At 42.3% G+C, this 21,402-nt stretch overlaps 1 protein-coding gene across 3 annotated transcripts in view; it reads right to left on the reverse strand.

The window, feature by feature from the left end:
- Nucleotides 1-4,112: 4,112 nt before the first annotated feature.
- LOC131256877 (protein CONTINUOUS VASCULAR RING 1-like) overlaps nt 4,113-21,402 on the reverse strand; it is a 33,048-nt gene continuing 15,758 nt past the window's right edge. Inside the window, exons 4-7 of one of the 3 annotated variants that reach the window (XM_058257947.1) lie at nt 18,727-18,894; nt 18,553-18,650; nt 17,428-17,554; nt 4,113-4,466 (exon numbers count right to left, since the gene is read on the reverse strand). In XM_058257947.1, coding sequence (XP_058113930.1) covers nt 4,369-4,466; nt 17,428-17,554; nt 18,553-18,650; nt 18,727-18,894 — 491 coding nt within the window. In that variant the 3' untranslated portion in view covers nt 4,113-4,368. Of the gene's footprint in view, nt 4,467-4,752; nt 4,873-17,427; nt 17,555-18,552; nt 18,651-18,726; nt 18,895-21,402 lie in introns of those variants that run through there. The other 2 variants (XM_058257957.1, XM_058257964.1) reach the window with 2 other exon arrangements.

The raw sequence follows: 21,402 nt of genomic DNA on the forward strand, positions 1-21,402 counted from the left end.
ACGAAGATATTCGTACACTTACACACCAAAACTTTGCATGTATAACGCATTTAGTACAATCGATACCGTTAAATTTGTGTGAATTTCAGCAAATTTCTCATATTGATGGAGATTAGCTTCATAAAATTGACTTCTATTGATAGGATTTAGATTTTCTTACTACTGTTGTATTAGTCCTCCACTGTTGGACATTCAATGGACGGTGATGATTATTATTTACTTCTAATCTTGGTTGGTAACCCAGGACTGATATTTGAACCGTTTGGAGTAGAAATATTCATGCCATATGTAGAATTTCTGTGTGAAAGATTATGAATGGCAGTAGTCTGCAAGTGACCTAACTATTCTCAAGGGTTATTGCGTCTGCCTCTTTGCCTTTTGAAGGTTAGAGAGATTCTGCGTGATCTTTTCTGTAAATACCCGCGTACGTGTTAGCGTGGCAATTGACCGGCGGACCCGCCTGTGATGCCGGTATGGTCGAAGATGGACGCGGATTAACTACTGACAGGTCGAGTAGCGAGACTCGCTAGTCAAGTGACGTCACCTAGTTATGTGGGCCCACCATTATGTATGTTTTGTATACACACCCTTCCTACATTTGTAGACATCATTTTAGGGTATGAACCAAAGAATGATGCAGGTAGAAGGCTGGGGTGGACCCATCACGTAAACCAGTGTGGAGAGTGACGCCCACCGTTGAAGCCTTACAAAGGTCCACCGTAATGTTTTTTTGAGATCCAGCCTATTCATGCGTGAATGGAGATACGAAAGAAAGGAAAACATAAAAATGCTTGAACAAAAACTTTTGTGACCATTAGAACTTTTTAGTGATGAGTGGCACTCTCCAGGTCCACTCAAGAGTTTGATATGACTCATTCATTAGATCATTTCCTAATATAATCTCTTCAGGTGAATGGACAGTGTAGATACAAAACATACATCATGGCTGGGCCTTCGGAACTTGGTGACTTTACTTCAGCAGCCAGTCTTGGGACTTAACCTGTCACTGCTGTCAGCAGCTAATCGGCTCGAAGATAAATGGGTTGTAGGGAAAGGGACGCGGTTTAGATAGTGACAGGCTGAGAGTTGCGGCCTACTGAAGACGTCACCAGGTTATCTAGTTACGTGGGGCTACTTTGATGTAAGTGTCGTGTCCACACTGCCATCCATTTTGATATATTATTTTAAGGCATGACCTAAAAAGTTATGAAGGTAAAAAGCTGTAGTGGACCCCACCACAGAAAGCAGTGGGGAGAGTGATTCACACCATTGAAACTATTCTAAGGCCCATCATAATGTTTATTTGAAATCCAACCCGTTCTAAAGTTAAAAAGGACACGAAAGAAGGGAAAACACAAAAATCAGCTTGATCTAAAACTTTTGTGGCCTCTAGACGTTTTTAATGGTGGGCATCACTGTCCCCATTGTTTTCTGTGCCGGGTCCAAAGGAGCTTTGGATTTAACTCATTCTTTGGATCTTGCCTTGAAATGATCCAGGTGAATGGAAGGCGTGAAAACAAAACATACATTATAGTGGGGCCCACGGAACTTGGTGACGTGACTTCAGTTGCTAGCCTCGCTACTCAACCTGTCAGTAGCTAATCTGCGTTGAACGGACCCTACACGACTAGACCTGCCAAAATAGGTTGGGTTGGGTTGAACGGGTAGTGGCACCAGTTTAAATAAATGGGTGGGGTCTGTGTTTAACTACACGACTAGACCTGCCAAAATAGATTATTAATGAGTTGGGGCTACATGACCCGATCCAACCCAACCAAAAAAACTACGAGGACCAGTATATATGAATTTAGTCTACTGATTGGGCTAGGTTGCGCATGGCCTTAACATCATATTCCATCCTTAATCCTAAGGTCTTGTCCATCTGGGTTGGGTCAGTCAAAACCGACTCATTTACTATTAACTGGGTCAGGTTGCGTCATAAGTTTAAATGAGTCCGAGGTTGTGGGTCGGGTTTAAGGAATAACTTTTGACCCGTTTAGTAAATGAGTCATGCTTGGGCTTACCCCGTACAACCGGGACCCATTACCACTCCCAAGTACCTGTTGCTTTCATATAAAGAATTATCTCAACTATTTTCCATTTTTAAGACTTTTCATTGACTAAATGCATGCTTTCAGATCCGATACACTTGGCAGGTATATATCAATCGGAACCGTCCATCTATCTAGTTAGTCTTGATGAAGATGGAAATTGGTTCAAAGAACATGTAGATCTGATGGCTGTATCCATTAATCAAAGGATCAAGATTCAGTGGCCTAAATAATGAAGTCTTGTCCAAGATAGTCTTATGGTGTGATTTTTAAACATTAGTCATCTATAGATGGACGGTCTCAATTGATAAATTACTCCGCCATGTTTACCTGAGTTGAGTACCCATCCGCAAAGATCCACCACCATTTCTACATAGGCTTGCCTGACCGTGAGTTTTCGGGCCCTTGACTAAATAGGCTGGGCGAGGTCTGGACTTAGATCCTTTGCTGGCAGGCCAGACCGGGTTCAGGCATGGGGATTTTGCTCCAGAGTGCACTCAATCAATGTCAACCCTTACTGCACACCCGAGTAGTATCATCCAACCATTCATCTGAGGAGTGCTTGGTAGAGATGCATGGGATGGGAATTTCCACCAATCTAAACATAAGATCAATGGCCTCTAAATGGATGGCCAAAGAAAGATGATGGTGATATGCGCTCAACAAGCAACCGGCCAATGGTCAAGATCATTCGATTGGTTTAGATAAAGAACTGATGGAGGCCCAAGATGTTAGGGTAGTATCTTCCAATGGGACTAGTTCTGGGGTACTGTCCATCCATTCGATGGGTCCATCAGATCAATAGTTCCAATCATCAACTGAGTGATCTTCACAAGTTCTCTGCAGTGCGTTTGGTTGCACCTTGATGTCCCAAATTTCCCAATATCACAAATGATTTTCTATTACGGGCATTTTGACATTTACATGGAAAACTGACAATATGTTTTTACCATTGGAATCCTCATCTCTCCATTTCCTATGGATTCCACATTGGTTTTCAATCATTTCTACTTCCCACAATTTTTTTTTCTCTATCATTTATATACTTCTCACATTATTTCTTATGTCTACCAATCCTTTCAAAATTTTCCAAGGTTTATGCCTTGATACGACCTCTAGAGACATTAACCGTCTCAACTACAACTCAAGGTTTTCAAAGGGAAGTTATTCGATACTCTGCTATGAGGCTTGATACACAGGCACTCAAAGAACTGTTACACAAGCCATACATAAACTCACATTGAACAGACTAGATTATGGTATGGTGGCTAAGTCACAGTCCCAAAGTCAGATTGGTTGAACAATTCAACCTCTCATTCATGAAAGGTTGTTCAAACATGGCATTATCACAATCATATAAGCATTGTCCTAACTAATTGAGGTCAGCTACATGAATCCCATTCCAATCTACCCAGGGCCATAATTTCAATTAGACCATAAGTCATTCATTAGTCTTTTTCTTACTACCTTCCTTTTAGATCCTTCAACTTTACCAACTCGCTCCTAAACGGCACAGTTCTTGTTCTCTGTTGCACATGATCAACCCATCCAAGTCTACTTTCCATGGTCTTATTACCTATTGGTGCTATTCTAACTTCTCTCAAATGCATTTCATTTCTAATTCTCTGTCCACATCTGACCACTCATCCATCTCAACATCATTTTAGCTACACTCATCCTGTGACCATGTTGTTCCTTTACTGCCCAAGATTATGTCCTAATTTGTTGAAATAGGACAGTGCCATACTGACATTGTCTTTCTCACCATTCCGGCAGGCTTCCATAGTCGGGCCCCAGCCCGGCCCAAAATCTCAGCCACTAAGGTCGATTTCGCAACCCTGCCTATTGGCACTCCTTGAAAACTTCTTAAAATAAAAACTGGGTTCCGGTCTTCATTCAAATCAAATGGTTAGGTTTGAATCCGAACCACTCTGAATGACCCACACCCTGCTCTAGGACACATGGCATGCTTACATTCGTTTAGATTCAGCATTCTGTAAATTTCATCACATGCCAGGTCAAATAATGGGAAAAAAAAAAAAAAAAAAAACATCGCTGGAACTGAAAAGAGTTTTCTACTAGAAAATTTACTCAAAAAGGCCCACACCACACCAACCTACAATTCTTAGCCTCTTCTGCCTACAACTTTCCAGCACCAGGGTGAAAACCAGAAAACAGAATGTTACATGCTATCAGAATCCAGCCAAATATGGGAACCCGAAAAACTGACAAAATCAAACCGTGCAGATGCTTCCGATAGCTCAAACCAAAGGGGGGAATAGAAATACAAGGCACGACCCTCCATCTCTCTCAAGATTCAGCTTCTGCTAGCTCTAGTTCTATCCACCTGTATTGTCTGTGAGTCCAACGTTGACAGGATCTGAGGCATCGACATGCCCCCAGAAACAACAATCTCTGCATTTGCAAACAGATATAAGGCATAAGACTCCAATCACGCAGGGAAAAAAAAAAGGACAGGAGAAGAAGAAACCCATGTTATGCAGTTACAATGACATTGAATCTCAAATGGAGCCATTTGAGAAATTCAAGAGGATGTGATGCATTTTCATCCCTCCCTCTGCACCATGCCCTTGGTTGTATGAAGCAGTACCCTGTGTGAATGGGGCAAATACTTTTGATGATTGTGGGCAATGGGCATTGATATGGTGGGGCATTGATATGGTGGAGCACAGTGACCAATGAGAGCTGCTCATTCTTTGAGTTATCCATCCATTTTGTAGGCCACTGATAGGGTGATTCCAAGTTCAGTCCCCTTTTGAGCTGTCGCCCGCACACATTGCGGCTCCCCAAATCAACAGTCCTGATCACCACAAACAAGTGCCATGCGTACAGTGGAGATGTTATTGAACACTCTATGAAGTATGAACCACGTGACTGCAATAGCATTCCACTAGCTCAATAAGACGTTGAGTGATGAGGGCATCCGAGCACCAATACAAGTTTATCAGAGGAGGAGAGCTAAGGCCCCAGCCTCAACTTCATTATGGTAGGCTGATCATTATTACATGGGGCCCAGTGGACCCAATTCAAGTTCTTAGACGTGTTAAAGACCCAACATGCATGATTGTGCATCTTTGAAGACCCCACACTGGGAAAACGCATGTGGGTTGCTTATTTAGAACTGATTGATACATCTTTGGACTGTTTGGAAGTCACCCAACTTGACCCGGAACACATCTGGACGTTACAAACATTAGACCATGCCATTGGATATCTTAGACGCATCATTTTAGCAATCTGGACCATTGGAAATGTTTGGAGGCTCGGGTTTGGGTGTATGGACACTCTAGTCTTGCACATCCGAGCCATGGACACATTGGACCACATTTACTCAGGTCGTTGATCACGTGTGAACGTGTGGACGTACCTGTTGCATGTTGGAGATCATCATTGTGACGTGTGGCACATCTTTATTTCTGCTTTATTTTTCAGTTTTATTTTAGATTGTTAGAGATTTATGGTTTGATCTTTATAGTTAATAAATTTAGACAATCAAGAATAGTTCTATATATGTATCCATATTTGCTTAAGACTTGAGACTTGGGATAATGGACATATTGAATGAAATTTCTCTACATTGCTTCTCTGAGCAAGAAAACTTCCTTAAAATGGAATTTGGTGTGAAGCAGTTGGAGTGATTCCAAGTTTATCTTTCTTATTCCTATTCAAGTATTTCCTTCTTCTCTTTCTCAAACCCCAACTCTACCATCATCTATCCAACCCATCACCAACCAAACCAACCCAGTCCCACCACCACTGTCCATATGACTGTACGGACTGCACAGATCTGTCCATGCAGTGTCCGTACAACCGATCGGCCTCCCCCTAAATGATCATTTTCTCTTCTTCTCTATTGTATATAACCCTAGCCCTAGCTTTTTTATAAAATCCTAAATTCCCAATTTTTTATTTCTAAACCCAAACCCTAGGAAAGCGCAATTGAATTCTCAAATCTAGAACGAATCCTATGTTAAATGGAAGTTTTACCTTCCATTGGGCCATTTCTGATGAATAGCCTTAAGGATCTATTTTACGATATTATGATGTGGTCTTGAACTTGAGCTTAATTGAATATTTGATTTCTTTACATTTGAGGTATATTGGCTTTATTTTATGTTTTGATTTACTCTGGTAATTCATTAATTCATTTATTTGCATCATCCTAGTTTAGGTCATCCGTCCTGCATCAAATCTTGGTATCAGAGCCTAGGTTAGCTTAGGGTTTCCCGAGTCCATTGCATTTAGAGTCTAGGGTTTTCATATTGCCACATCTAGAGTTAGCAACTTTTTCCATCTTCAGCACATTGCATTTAGGGAGTTTAGTTGCCAGCCCTTCCTAGTTAGCGTGCCTAGTTTATGCGTACCCATAGTGGGCGTCGTTTTGGTCTACACCCCACAATGAATTCGGAATAGCTTGTCGAGGCTATCAATGCCATCAATAACCGTCTCACGGTGATCGAGGCACAAAGCAAAACCACCAGTAACCAACTAGCAGCCCTCCAGAATGAGATCAATACTCACATGACCGAGTTGGAAACTCCCCTTCATGCAGACCGTGCAAATTTGGAAGATGATCAATCCCAGGTGGGAGGTCAAGGTGGAGGGCGTGAGAGAGAGTGTGACCTAGACGTTGGTCGTGATTTTTTATTTTTTTTTTTGGTGGGGGGGGGGGGGGGGGGGCGGCATGCCCAACCGCCCCTTATAGAGTACCAAACCCACCCTGATCCCAATGAGCGAGTGATGAAGAGCGTAAAGATTGAACCGTCGAGTTATAACGGTCGCTTGGACCCAAAGGCATTCCTCGACTGGCTTGCAGACATTGATCATTATTTTGAGTGGTAAGATATGTCTGATAGCCATCAGGTGAGGCTCACTAAGATGGAGTTGGTGGGCCAAGCCAAACTGTTTTGGACGAATGTTGAGCGAAAGATTGAGAGGTTTGGTGACGATCCAATCTCACGGTGGACTAGGATGAATGACATCTTAAAGAAAAGGTATCTTCTCCTCTCTTACCGCTAAAGGCCCGTTGATCAGTGGCGATCCCTTCCTCAAGGATCTATGCTTGCGGTTGATTACATCGCAAAATTTGATGAGTATATGATGCGATGTAACATCAAGGAGGACCCGTTAGTGACCCTTTCTCGCTTCGGAATGGGCCTTTAACCCAAGCTTCAACGAGAGCTCATTCCTCACAACATCAGCACTATAGAGCATGCATATCAAGTAGTGCAAGAACTCAAGCGGTATCTGAAACCGCAATTTGTGAGGCGATTCAACTCACGTGATTCCAATGTCAAGGCCACTCCCCGAGGAGAAGCCTAATTTTGGGAGTCATTTTAAAGCCCCCTACTGGCACTTCGTCCAATAATCGGGATGTGAAAGATAAAGATTTAGCTAGTACCAGCTTGGGGGGAGGTGAGCAAGCGTGGTGTTACGACTACCAAGGATAGGGCCATTTCGCATACTAATGCCCTACAAGAGAGCAAAATACAGCCCTCGTGATTGATGAATAGGATGGGGATGATCGGGACGATTATGATGAAGAAGTCTATGAGCCAAAAGTTGGTGCTAGTGATGAAAAAGCTGAAGAAGTTGAGGCCGCACCACTTACAGTTGTCAGTTGCGCCTTGGCCCAAGCCAAAGAAAGTGATGATTGGCGCGAAAATTCAATTTTTTATACTTACTCCAAGTGTGGCGACAAAAATTGTAAAGTAATAATTGATAGTGGTAGTTGCACCAATGTTGTCATCGCTAGCATTGCATCTCATTTGGGTTTGAATCCCATCACTCGCCCTCAACCATATTGAGTTTCATGCGTTGATGCGTCATCGATGCCGGTTTCTCAATAGTGTCTTGTTCCCATTTAGTTTTCTTCCTACAAAAACATGTTGTGGTGTGATGTTTTGGCCGTTACCTATGGATGTAGGCCACATCATTTTAGGTAAACACTAGTTGTATGATCGTGATGTGACACTATTCGACCGTTCGAATACGTGTTTTTTAATTTACAAAGATTAGAGGATCAGGTTAAATCTTCCCCAACCCCAAAGCGCCCCGGAAAAAGATGACATAAAGAAGAGTTACTCGAAAGATGGGAAGAAGCCTCAACCTAAGTCTCTCCACATAATAAATGCCAGAGAGTTTGAAAGAGAGGCTAGAATTTATTCGATGGTGTACGCCCTCGTGGTGAGAGAAGTTGTCTTTGAGGTCAACATAGAGTTGACACCTAAGGTAATTCGGGTATTGGAGGATTTCCATGATGTTTTCCTAGAGGATCGACCGAATGAGCTTCCACTCATGCAGGACATTTAGCATGCTATCGATTTAGTCCTTGGGTCGACTCTATCAAACCTCCCCCACTACTGAATGAACCCCGCAGAGCATACAAAATTGAAGAAGCAAGTTGATGAGCTTCTTAGGAAATGATTTATTCAGGAAAGTTTGAATCCATGTGCCGTGCCAGCCCTCCTCACGCCTAAGAAGGATGGCACTTGACGCATGTGCATGGACAGTCGGGTCATCAACAAGATCACGGTCAAGTATTGGTTTCTTATATCATGTCTTGACAACATGTTAGATATGATGGCCAGTGCCATGGTCTTCTCTAAAATTAACATAAAAAATGGGTATATCAAATACGCAATCACAAAAGAGATGAATGGAAGACAACCTTCAAGACGAATGATAGGTTATACGAGTAGTTGGTCATGCCTCTTCGCTTGACTAACGCTTCGAATACATTCATAAGAGTGATGACCTGGGTGTTGAGGCCCTTTATGGGTAAGTTCCTAGTGGTATATTTCTACAACATCCTTATTTATTATACCTCTAAGGTACAACACCTCCACCATTTGAGGCAATTTAGTAGGGTCCTTAGAAATGAGAAGCTATATGCCAACCAAAAGAAGTATTCTTCCATGTCTGATAAAGTTATCTTCTTATGGCTCATTGTTTAATCTGATGGCATATTTGCGGATCCCGAGAAAGTTAAGGCTATAGTAAGTAGGCCTAAACCACAAAACATTCTTGAGGAACGTAGCTTCCACGACTTAGCTACTTTTTATAGGCGATTCATTCGAGGCTTTAGTTCCATTATGGCTCCTATCATGGATTGCCTTAAAAAGGGAGAGTTCAAATGGACTAATGTTGCCTTCAAAGCATTCAAAGAAATTAAGGCTAAAATGATTGAGACTCCTATCATGCGCCTTCCTGACTTTTCTAAAGTCTTCGAGATTGCGTATGACGCATCTGGTATAGGTATAGGTAGGGGTGCACATCGAACTGGTAGAACCATGGAATCGAACCGGAACCGACCAAACGATCCGGTTTGGTTTGGTTCTAGAGTAAAAAAGCCCAAGTCCCTAACCCCTATTCACGCTAACCCAACCCTGCTGCGACTACCCTCTCTCTCTCTCTCTCTCTCTCTCTCTCTCTCTCTCTCTCTGAACCATGGAACCGAACCGATTTTAATGGTCTGGTTCCTGTTCAGTTCTAGGGTGCTAACGGTTCGATTTTGGTTTCGGAAATCCTACAATCATTAGGAACGGTTCGATTCCGGTTTCAACCCAGAACCGGATCAAACCGACCGGTGTGCACCCCTAAGTATAGGTTGAGTGCTTAGCCAGGAAGGGCACCTTGTTGCCTATTTTAGTGAGAAGTTGAAGGAAGTGAAGCAGCATTACTCTACCTATAACAAGGAATTCTACACAGTAGTCCGATCCTTGCAACGTTGGCGACATTACCTACTACCACAAGAGTCTGTCCTGTTTTCTAACCATGAGGCCTTGCGATACCTCAACTCCCAAAAGAAAGTAAACCCAAGGCATACCAAGTGGGTTGATTTTCTCCAAGAGTATAATTTTGTTTTGAAACACAAAGCCAAGGTCAAAAACAAACCTGTCGATGCCCATAGCCATAGAGTGGCATTAATTCAATCCATGAGTGTAGAAGTCACTGGATTCAATCAATTGAAATGAGAATATTTTGTGTGCCCAGATTTTGGAGAGGTGTACACATCACTTTTGGGTGACCAATAGAGGAGTGACAGTGGGATTGTCCTGATTAATGAGTTCTTATTTAAAGGCGACGGACTCTAAATTCTACGTGCCTTCCTACGATATTTTTTTCTAGTTTGGGAAATTCATGCAAGAGGAGCAGCCGGTCATTTTGGTAGAAACAAGACTATTGGCCTTATTGAGGATAGATTTTATTGGCCTACTCTTAAGCAAGACGTTGCCAAAATTATTGGGCAATCTAGGACTTAGCAGACAGCAAAGCAGAAAAGGCAAAATACTGAGTTATATGCGCCTTCGCCAGTACCACATGCTCATTGGAAGGATATCAGCATGGATTTCGTACGGGCTACCCAAGACGAGCAGAAAGCACGATTCCATTTTTGTGGTGGTTGATCGTTTTTCGAAAATAACCCATTTTCTTCCATGTTCCAAAATATCTAACATTTTTCTTTGGAGAGGTGGTTCGCTTACATGGTTTGCCAAAGACCATTATGTTTGATAGAGATGTGAGGTTCATGAGCAATTTTTGGAAGACACTTTGACCGTATGATGGGTGCGAGACTCCAGTTCTCAATGGCATACTACCCTCAAACTAACAGTCAGACGGAAGTGGTCAATTGAAGCTTAGGTAACCTATTGTGATGTCTTGTGGGTAACGATATTAGGACTTGAGATTCGGTTTTACCAGTTGCGGAGTTTGCTTATAACAGTTCAATCAATAGATTGATAAGCACGAGTCATTTTGAAGTAGTTCATGGTTACATGCCTAGGAAGCCTATATATCTCATTCGCATGTTAGTCCCCCACAAGCCTTCAAAGTCTGCAGATACATTTGTACGGCATATTCATGATTTGCATAATGAAATTAAGAAACAGATTACCATGAGCAATGAAAAGTATAAAATATTTGTTGATTCTCATTGCAACTTTAAGAAATTCTAAGTAGGAGATTATGTGATGGTTCGAATAAGGCCGGAACGGTTTCCACAAGGGGTCGTGAAGACATTACAAGCCCGTAGTGGACCTTATAAGATATTGAAAAGATTGGGTTCCAATACATATGTTAAAGATCTCCCACTTGACATGGACATTAGTTCCACATTCAATGTGGAAGATCTTGTGTCATTTAAGGATCCAACACTTTCATCCGCTTGCCCTTTTCTTGACCTTCACATTGACCAAGATAGTAGTGCTCCCAATCCAATCCATGACCCGTGGCTCTTGCCTGACCAACCTTCTCATTCTTTGCCTCATTTACCATCCATACCTACCAAAAGAGGAGATAGAAGGTATCTTGGATGAATACGTGGTTTCCACCAAACATGGAGGTTTTCAAAAGTATCTCATCAAGTGGAAAAACAGACCAAAGTCATATAGCACTTGGATCACCGAGAACGAGCTTCAGAGACTAGATACAGATCTTTTAGAGTGTTATTGTCATTTTATTTCGCTAGAGGCAAACTCTTCTCAGCCGAGGGGAGTTGATGAGGGCTTCCAAGCACCTACACGAGTTTATCAGAGGAGGAGAGCTGAGGCCCCAGCCCCAGCTTCATTATGGTTGGATGATCGTTACAAGAGGCCCAGTGGACCCAATTCAAGTTCTTAGCCACGTTAAAGACACCGCATGCATGGTTGTGCATCTTTGAAGACCATACATTGGGAAGATGCATGTTGGTTGCTTATTTGGAACTAATTGATACATCTTTGGACTGTTTGGACGTCACCCAACTTGGCCTGGACCACACCTGGACGTTATAAACATTAGACCATGCCATTGGATATCTTGGACACATCAGTTTAATGACCCGGACTGTTGGATATGTTCAGAGATTCGAGTTTCGGTGTGCAGACACTCTAGTCTTGCACATCCAAGCCATGGACACGTTGGACCACATTCATCTAGGTTGTTGATGACGTGTGGACGTACCTGTTGCATGTTGGAGAGATAATCCTTGTGCCGTATGGTACATCTTTATTTCTACTTTATTTTTCAGTTTATTTACGTTGTTAGAGATTTATGTTTTGATCTTTACTGTTAATAGATTCGGACGGTCAAGAATAGTTCTAGACTTAGGGTTTGCTTGAAGAAGTCCTTGCTGCAGCTAAAGGGCTGCCTCCTGATGGTGCTCCAAGCCCGGACGGGTTTTCTGGAGCTTTTTTCGTGGGGTGTTGGGACATCGTGGGCCAAGATCTCCTCCTAGCTACAAAATCTCTCTTCAACGGTGGAGCTCTCCCAAGGGCCTTCATCGACTCTTCTATGCCTCATCCCAAAATCTCCTTCAACAGATACTTTTCCTGACTTTCGCCCTATTAGTCTTTGTAATTGCGTTTATAAAAAAATTTTCCAAATTACTTGCTAATAGATTGTCCAAGATTCTGCCAAGAATAGTTACCACTGAACAAGGGGCCTTCATCCATGGGAGATCTATAGCAGAGAGCTGCGCTATGGTGCAAGAGATTAACCGTGATATTGATCACAAGGCTAGAGGTGGAAACATTCTCATTAAACTCAATATGGAATAGGCCTACGATAAGCTCGATTGGAGCTTTCTTAAGGCGGTCCTCCATAAGTTCGGTTTCGATGCGAGATGGGTAGCGATGGTCGAAAAATGCTAGAACAACTCCTGGTTCTCCGTCATCATCAATGGTGAACCTTGCAGTTTCTTCAAGTCCTCTAGAGGCATCGGCCAAGCTCCAAGCTTATTCATCCTAGAGGCTGAGGTCCTTAGTAGAGGATATAAATTTATGTTATCCAGTGGTCTCTGCCACCCTTTCACAAGCCGAAGAAGCTGCCTGCTAATTTCCCATCTGCTTTTTGCGGATGACACAATGCTTTTCGCTAACGGTAGTTGTGAATCTATTAGGTGTATCAAGTGCTTCCTATCCCAATACCAGATGGCATCAGGCCAAAAAATAACTCCAAAAAAAGCTTTTTCGTCCTCTCAGCTACTCAATCAGATATGAGGGTCAGATCAGTCCAAAGAATCCTGGGTTTCAATAAGGGGACTGCCACACTCACCTACCTTGGAGTCCCCATTTTCAAAGGGAGACCAAGAGTCTTTTATTTCCAAGCTCTAGTTGAGAAAATCCAGCACTGAATATCAAGTTGGAAGAGTAGGATCCTCTCCCAAGCGGGTCGTTTAACCCTGATCAGTCACGTTCTAGACAGCGTTCCACTTCATACTATGGCAGCAACGGAGGTCCCTCCTTCATTGTTATGCAACCTAGAAAAAGCCTTCTCCGACTTCTTCTGGGGCTGGGACGGAGAGCGCACGCTGCCATTGGGTTAGTTAGAAGATCTCCCCCCCAAAATTTGAAGGTGGCCTTGGGATGAAGAGCCTAACCAGCATTATGAAGGCCTTCAGGATGAAAATGGCTTGGACCATCAGGTACATGGGTATTGATAGTTGTTGGGCCGCCTTTGTGAAACTGAAATACGTCGTCGACCTCCCTCTCACCGATGGTGTGAGTCTGGCCCCCTTTGCCTCCCCCCTTTGGAAGGCTCTTTTCAAGTTATTCCCTGAAGTTGTTGCCCATAGCCATTGGATTATTGGCAGAGAGGAGTGCAGTTTTTGGGAAGACGATTGGACAGGTTTTGGTCCTCTTAGGGAATGGGTCCCCCTCTCTTTTTCCCCTCAACCTCAAGCCGTCCATGAGCTGATTGGACCCTCTGGTTGGCATAATCCAGCAGGGGTCCAGCGTATCCTCCCCTAGACGTTGCTGGACCACGTCACGGACGAGGGGATCTGCACGTCAAACCTTGATGATAGGCGCAATTGGATCGATTCATCGTCAGGTGAATTCTCTATTAGATCGGCTTGGAAGAGTTCTACTCCTCCAGGAGATTCGAAAAGGCGGGCGAAGTGGGTGTGGCACCCAAAACTCCTGCTGAAATTAGCCATCCTCTCTTGGAAGATCATTTACAGTGTTGTCCCTGTCGATGAAAAAATTCAAACTAGAGGGATCTCTTTGGCGTCTTGATGAGCTTGCTAAACACAACCCCCCCGGTCAAGACGATTGATCATGTCTTCTCATTCGGTCCCCTAGCCGTCAAAGTGTGGGACAACTTTGAACTCCTCTTCAATATCCATTCATCGCTTCCAAATGGTGGTCCTCAGCTAGATCCTCCGATCGCTTCTCAATCTTAAAGGGCCTAAACCCTTCATCTTCTAGGAAATCTGGTTGGCCAGGTAATGCATGGGCATTTTCACACCGGGCTTGAGTAGGGTCGCTGTGGAATGCAGGGGCATTTTCACATCGGGTGGGCAGGGCCCACGGGGGAGGTCTCGTGTTCGAAACTCCTCACTGGGAGTGATTAATGTGCATTTCACACCGGGCTCGAGTGGGGTAGCCTGTAGGATGCGGGGACACACTCGGGGTGGGCAGCCCGTGTGATTTGAGGCCCACGAGCCCACAAGGGGAGTTCGGCCGAGGTCCTAACCCATGAGATGTGGGGCCTGGGCTATGAGATAAAGGGATTAATTCGTCATACTCTAACAGTTCGAGCTTTTAAAGCAAGTGGTTAATTGTCCTGCATCACCAGGAACACAGTTCGCTTTGAAGAATTGTCGAATATTGTGATCGCCAAGGTCCATCACTGGATCACCCGTCTTGAGCCTTCCCTTCCTCTTCCTATGGTGATTAGGAGGACCTCAGCAACGGCCCTTTCTACACTTGGGATTGTGGGGTCAGCCACGGTGGTTAGGCCTGTCCACGTAGTCAAGTGGTTGAGACCGCATTTGGGCTGGATCAAAATCAACGTGTATGGCTCTTACCTGGGCAACCCGGGCCCTTCCAGGGGTGGTGTTGTGTGTAGGGATCATGCGGGCAACATCCTTTTCGCTTTCTTTTTAGGTTATGGCTTCGGTTCAAACACCAAGGCCGAGATCAGAGCTATTTGGGAGGGCCTCTCCCTATGCTTTTCTTTGGGCTTCTCTAAGGTGGAGTTGGCCAACGAGTCCAAAACGGCGATCGGGTCCCTTTCTAAAGTGTCCTCCATCACTTGGGCCACTCAATATTGGTGGACCAGGATCAAATCTCTTATGACCAATATGGACGTAGTCATTTCCCATAGTCGTAGGGAAGCTAACACGGTGGCGGATGCGCTAGCCCAAGGGGGAAGTAACAACCAAACTCACCATTTCTTCAATCACCACGAGGAGCTCCCAAGGCGGATCAATGGCCTCCTTTTTCTAGATAGAGTTGGCTTAGGTTGTCTGAGGGAGGGAAATTAGCTTTGTCTTTCTTAATCTTGTTGCTTTCATATGATAGGTGGGTCCTTCCCCTTTTTGTCTTTGGGCTTGCCCGAAATCTGTCATGTACATCTTTCTCGTTAAATGAATCTTCTTTTAAAAAAAATAAAAATTAAAAATTAAAAAATAAATAAATAAATAAATAAAAAGACTTAGGGTTTGCTTAGGCTTTCTTTTATATATATTTGTTTGAGAATTGAGACTTGGGATAATGGACATATTGAATGAAATTTCTCTACATTGCTTATTTGAGCAAGAAAACTTCCTGTGAATGGAATTTGGTGTGAAGCCATTGGAGTGATTCAAAGTTATATCTAGGTATTCCTTTCTTCTCTCTCGAACCCTCTTTTCTCATTGAATTTTTCTCTTCTTTCTCAAACCCTAAATCCATCATCAATCCAACCCATCACTGACCAACTCCCACCACACCGTCCGTACGTTCCCATACACTACACGGATCTATCCGTACAGCTGATCGGCCTCCCCCTCATTGATCATTTTCACTTCTTCCTTATTTTATATAACCCTAGCCCTAGCCTTTTATAAAATCCTAAAGTCCCAATTTTTTATTTCCAAACCCAAAACCTAGCAAAGCGCAATTAAATCCTCGAATTTAGAAAGAATCCTATGCTAGATGAAAGTCCTACCTTCCATTGAGCCTTTTCCGATCAATAGCCTTGTGGCATGTTTGGCCTGACGCACTGGATGGAACTGGATAGTATTAAGTGGGATTTTATCCAAATTTCCATCCAACTGTCTATTTGGATGGCTGGATGTTACTCCAGCGCAAAACGCCTCGTAATCTGCACCAGCCCCCAAGGGATTCGTAAAATCCCTCCTTCTGGCTTCGCCCATCCCTCGGTACAACGTGGGATACGGGATGGGACCACAGGCGGCCCACCGTGATGTATAACTTTGATCCACACTGTCAGTATGCAAGGTCCATTCGTTATAGAGAATTGGACCAAAACAAAGGTAGATCCAAGGTTGCAGTGGACCACACCATAGGAAGTAGTGGTGCTAAAGACGCCCACTGTTGAAAAATGCTTGCATTTCCAAACATTCCCACGAGTTTATAGCTAGAGGGCTGAATCCCACCAACCATCCAAACAAAAAACCTAGATCATCCAAGGCTCTTCCAATCCACTGGAAGTCCTGGACAACCACTGACAGTTATCTCATTACCTTAAATCTAATTCCATCCCTTCTAATCCACTCTAATGCAACGTCCCAAACTGGCTCTTAAGGATCTATTTTGCAGGATTGTGATGCAGTCTTGAACTTAAGCTTAATCGAATATTTGATTTCTCTAAATTTGTGGTAGATTGACTTTTATTTTATGCTTTGATTTACTCCGGTAATCCATTAATTAATTTATTTGCATCATCCTAGTTTAGGCCATCCGTCCTGCATCATTGCGTAAAATTTGAATTAGTGACTTCGGAAGCTAGTTTGACAGCTTGAAAACCTTCAAAAATCATATCAAAACAGGACTTCAGAAAAAATTACTTGACCAAATTTAGCTGTCAGATTTAAGCCCTCATTTTGTCCAGGTCAATTTTCAAATTTCTAAATCTTTCTACTCAGTGCCCTCATTTGTTTACGAGTGTTTTAGAACTAGAAAAGGTAGTCATCACAACAACAGGTATATTATATGATGCTCAACATGAGAATTATCTACAGTTTACTCACGTTGCCTACTTTGTAAAAGTGACCATGATACAGCAATCCAAATGGTTAATACGATGGGCTCCACAATGGATGGCTCATGCAACAAACTTCTTTCCAGTCAGGAAAAGTTCCAACCCCTCAATTCGCCGTGGCCAGAAAACAGACGGTTAAAAAATAAAAAAATTATAGCAATGACCTACACTCATCAGAAGGACAAAAATTCAATGCCTAGGATCTTCCAACATGGCAATTTTTGGCTGCTGGTACATGGTACATCCAAGGTGGTCCCAATCATACCAATGATTTGGAACCATGGGAAGCCCCACTTGTTCAATTTGAAATCCAGACGAACTGTAGACATACTCAAATCAGTTTGTATGATATCTCTAACAATAATACTACAAAAACGAGACTCACCGATTCCTTCACGAACAGATAAGTTTGGTCTAATTACATCTCTGGAGTTGATTAGAAATATATCACCGATGTAAAGGTGGTTGGTGGGTACATAAACACAGCAGAGCTCCTCTTCCCCAGAATCACTCTGTAAACAAAATCATGGATTTCATTTAGGGGGAAAAAAGCATCATCATCCAAATGCTCTAATGAAAGTGTAAAACCCTGAATATTAATAAGGAAAAAAAAAAAAACATTAATTGACGTGAATGTGCACATGGCTTAAATACATGCCACATGCATAATGCATATAAACACATGAACACATGCATATACACTGTACGCATATAGGCCCACCAAGCTAGGAGACTTTAAGTGTCATCACATCTCCAACAATGAAAAGTTGTGACTTACAAGATTCTCCAGAAGTGATGAAGAATATGCAACCACAAGACTTTCTTTTTGCAAAAACATCAAAGAAAAATGAGAATACTTCAGTTGACGAGAAGAAAAACTAACAGAACATACATGTATTTGAGTAGGTATCTACTTGATTCATTCTCTGACAATAATAACACAAGAAAAACACCAGATCTTCTCCAGAATCTTTTCAGAACCAATCATCAATACCCATGTTCCTTTTTATTTTAGAACACTCCATTTTGACAAAACAATAAACTAACCAAATTGCACAATTTGGAGATAAAACAATCCAAGACTTCTGAGTTCAAATTTCCATAGAGAATACAAGACTTGCCAAATTTTGTACCCAAAAAAAAAAGGGGCATTTCAGCTCTCTTCTTCAAGCCAACCAAAACTGAGTCGACCCAGTTTCTTGGGGAGCAGCACGTTTTTGAACAAGGGCACAGCCTTTGAAAATGAAGGAAATGTTTCATTTACAAAAGTGAATATTACAGTCCTAAAATCCACAACAACAACAACAACAAAAAAAAAAAAAAAAAACCCCGCATGTAAGCATTCATTACCCCATGAACCAATTCAAATCATCCAGCAACTGACAAGCACAGGTAAATGGCTATTATGCAGATGATCAAGGTTTAAGTTATAACTGAAAAGGCAAGGTATTATTTCAGGATGGTTCATACTTTACAAGGTAGCAAATGGAGCCAGGGATTCATTTCAGACCTGAAGAACGACAGCTGAAGTGATAAATCCAAATGCATATTCACCAATACGTGGATGTCTAATGATAGCAACTTCCTTGAAGGCTTGAGTGTTCTGATCTGTGGAGTAACAGAACGTCAGCAATGTGCACTCATATTCAAATTGAATGAGAAAATGAAAATCATAAGGAAATACCAGGAGAAATGGCTGCACTGATTTGCTTGGAAGCATTATAAATATGACGAACAAATGGCATACGCTTGATAAACCATTCGCCTAGGCCAAGAACTGATGCCCCCAACCATGATGACATGAACACCCCGACCAAGAAGATGAACGTTATGGAGGTTAGGAAACCAAGTCCTAACCAAGAGAAACAGCAAAGTTAAATCTTTAAGCATACAAAATAAAACAGGTGGCAAGGGAAACAAATCAAGGGAATTGCAATTCGCATTCAAATAATGTCAAATGGGATAAGGATACACCACTCTTTAGAAAATTACTATATCCAATACCCAATTCAGATGCTTTAAAAAAATCAGGATTACATGTCAGAAACACTTGTCTTTTGGAAAGGTATGTAAACACTTTTTTTTTTAACGGTGATGAATTTATTTCAAAGAGGACAAAAGCATAAAGATTAAAGAATACAAGAAAAAGGAAAAGAAAAAGAAAAAACAAAAGCTACGAAGCTGCTCAATTGGCAAGAAACCGATCCGCCACTATCATTTTGGATTCAATCACCCATTCCGAAACCAGTACTATTGCTGACTAGCTGACTTCCAAAGAAAGACCTATACAGTTCCTGAAGTACCAATTGTTCCTTTCCCACCATATCACCCAGATCCCAGGCAAAAGACAGAGACGCCATATCTTCTTTCCTATCTTTCCTTTGCTTCCTTCATGCCAAGACAAAAAGAAAACAACAATAGAAGCCGGCATAACCCATTGAGGTACAAAATTACCAAGAAAAATATCACAGACCTAGGCAAAGTCACAATGAAGGAAGAGATAAGCCACCAATTCCTCATCTTGATAACATAGTAGACACGCGTTCGGAAGGGGCATTCTTCTCTTGCACAAATTGTCAACCGTAAGCACTTTATTTCTTCCCACTAACCAAGCCTTGCCTACCTTCAGGGGAGTGCCATATCGCCATAGATAAGTTGTGTGACTCACCTCAAAACCATTTAAACCACCACTAACCCTTCAGTACAAATATTTGACTGAAAACCTTCCAGACTTTTCTTCTAACCATCTCATCGAGTCCCTTTGAGAAACCATCGGACGAGCCTTACTCGAAACTTCCAATAATCTCAAATACTCCTCCAACTCTTCTTCATACAAATTCCGCCTACAAAGAGAGGCCAAAATAACTTCCTCACCCAAGGAGAGAATAACATCTCGCCACAGGAAAGTTTCCCTCCAATGATAATCTTGGGGGAAGGGGAAAACTCTCCCTCAACTTTTTTACCCCAACATCTTCCCAAACCCTTATACCCTCACCATTTCCCATAGTAAACTTCACTCCTTCCCAAACCTTGTCCTTTAAAGAGGCTACCGCTTTCTAAAGGGACTGTGCTCTATACAATGATCTGTCTTTATCCGCCAAGATCCCTCTTGAACCCCATATTTCATACTCACTACCTCCATCCATAAGCTACCCTCTTCGACCCCAAATCTCCACACCCATTTACCCAATAACGTTAAATTCATCTATCCCAAAACCCTCAACTTGGCTCCCCCTCGATCCCAAGGTTTGCATAGTTCTTCCCACTTCATAAGTTGAAACATATGTTTATCATCCCCCCCACCCCCCAAAAAGAAAAAAAAAAAAAAACCCTCCTAATATTTTGAAGCTTATTGACTACCCCCTCTAGGCACTTGAATAATGACATATAATATACCAGTAAATTGGACATTGTCGCCTTAATCAACGTTTATCTAGCTCCCAAAGACATGTGCCCATTTCTCCAAACTGATAACTTACTTGAAACATTTCAATAACTTTATCCCATAGATGTTTGGTCAGCTTTCTTATACATAACGGCACTCCAAGATATGTGGTTGGAAATGAACCTTCCCTACACCCGAAAATCGAAGCAAAAGGGACTACCTCTTCCCTTGATAAACCAACTCCTAAAAGTTCACTTTTTATTGGAGTTAACCTTTAATCCCGACACCACCTCAAAACAAACAACTATAAAACGCACATTATCTATTTCTAATTCATCTACCTCACACATGAGCAAAGAATCATCCGCGTAGTGTAAATGAGATATTTGAAACTGAGAATTGTCAACTTTAAGACCTTTCACTAAACCGACCGCCACTCCCCTATCCATCATCCCATTGAAAGCCTCCATTATCACCACAAACAAGTATGGCGACAAAGGATCACCATGTCATAGCCCTCTTGATGCTTGAAAAAAAAAACCATTTAGGGAACCAGCTACCAAGATTGAGAATTTTACCGATTTCATACAAACTCCAATCCACGATAGCCATTTCTGACCACACCCCAATCAACCCAACATATAATCTAAAAAATCTCAATCAATATGATCATATACTTTTTCAATATCCAACTTACAAATCGCCCCTTTTACTCCCTTTTAGTTACAAGAATCAATTACTTCACGTGCTATCAACGCACTATCCACAATTTGACACCCATTTACAAATGCCCCTTGTGATTTGGAAATCACTTTGCCTATAACCATACAAAATCTGGAAGATAAAATTTTTGCCAATATCTTATAGGGGCTCCCTAAGAGACTAATGGGCCTAAGGTCCTTTAAACTTTCTGCCCCCTCTTTTTTTGGAATTAATGCCACGAAAGTAGCCCCTAATTCCGTCACTATAAACCCC

Source organism: Magnolia sinica, chromosome 1, assembly GCF_029962835.1.
Source record: "Magnolia sinica isolate HGM2019 chromosome 1, MsV1, whole genome shotgun sequence".
Taxonomy (NCBI): Eukaryota; Viridiplantae; Streptophyta; class Magnoliopsida; order Magnoliales; family Magnoliaceae; genus Magnolia; species Magnolia sinica.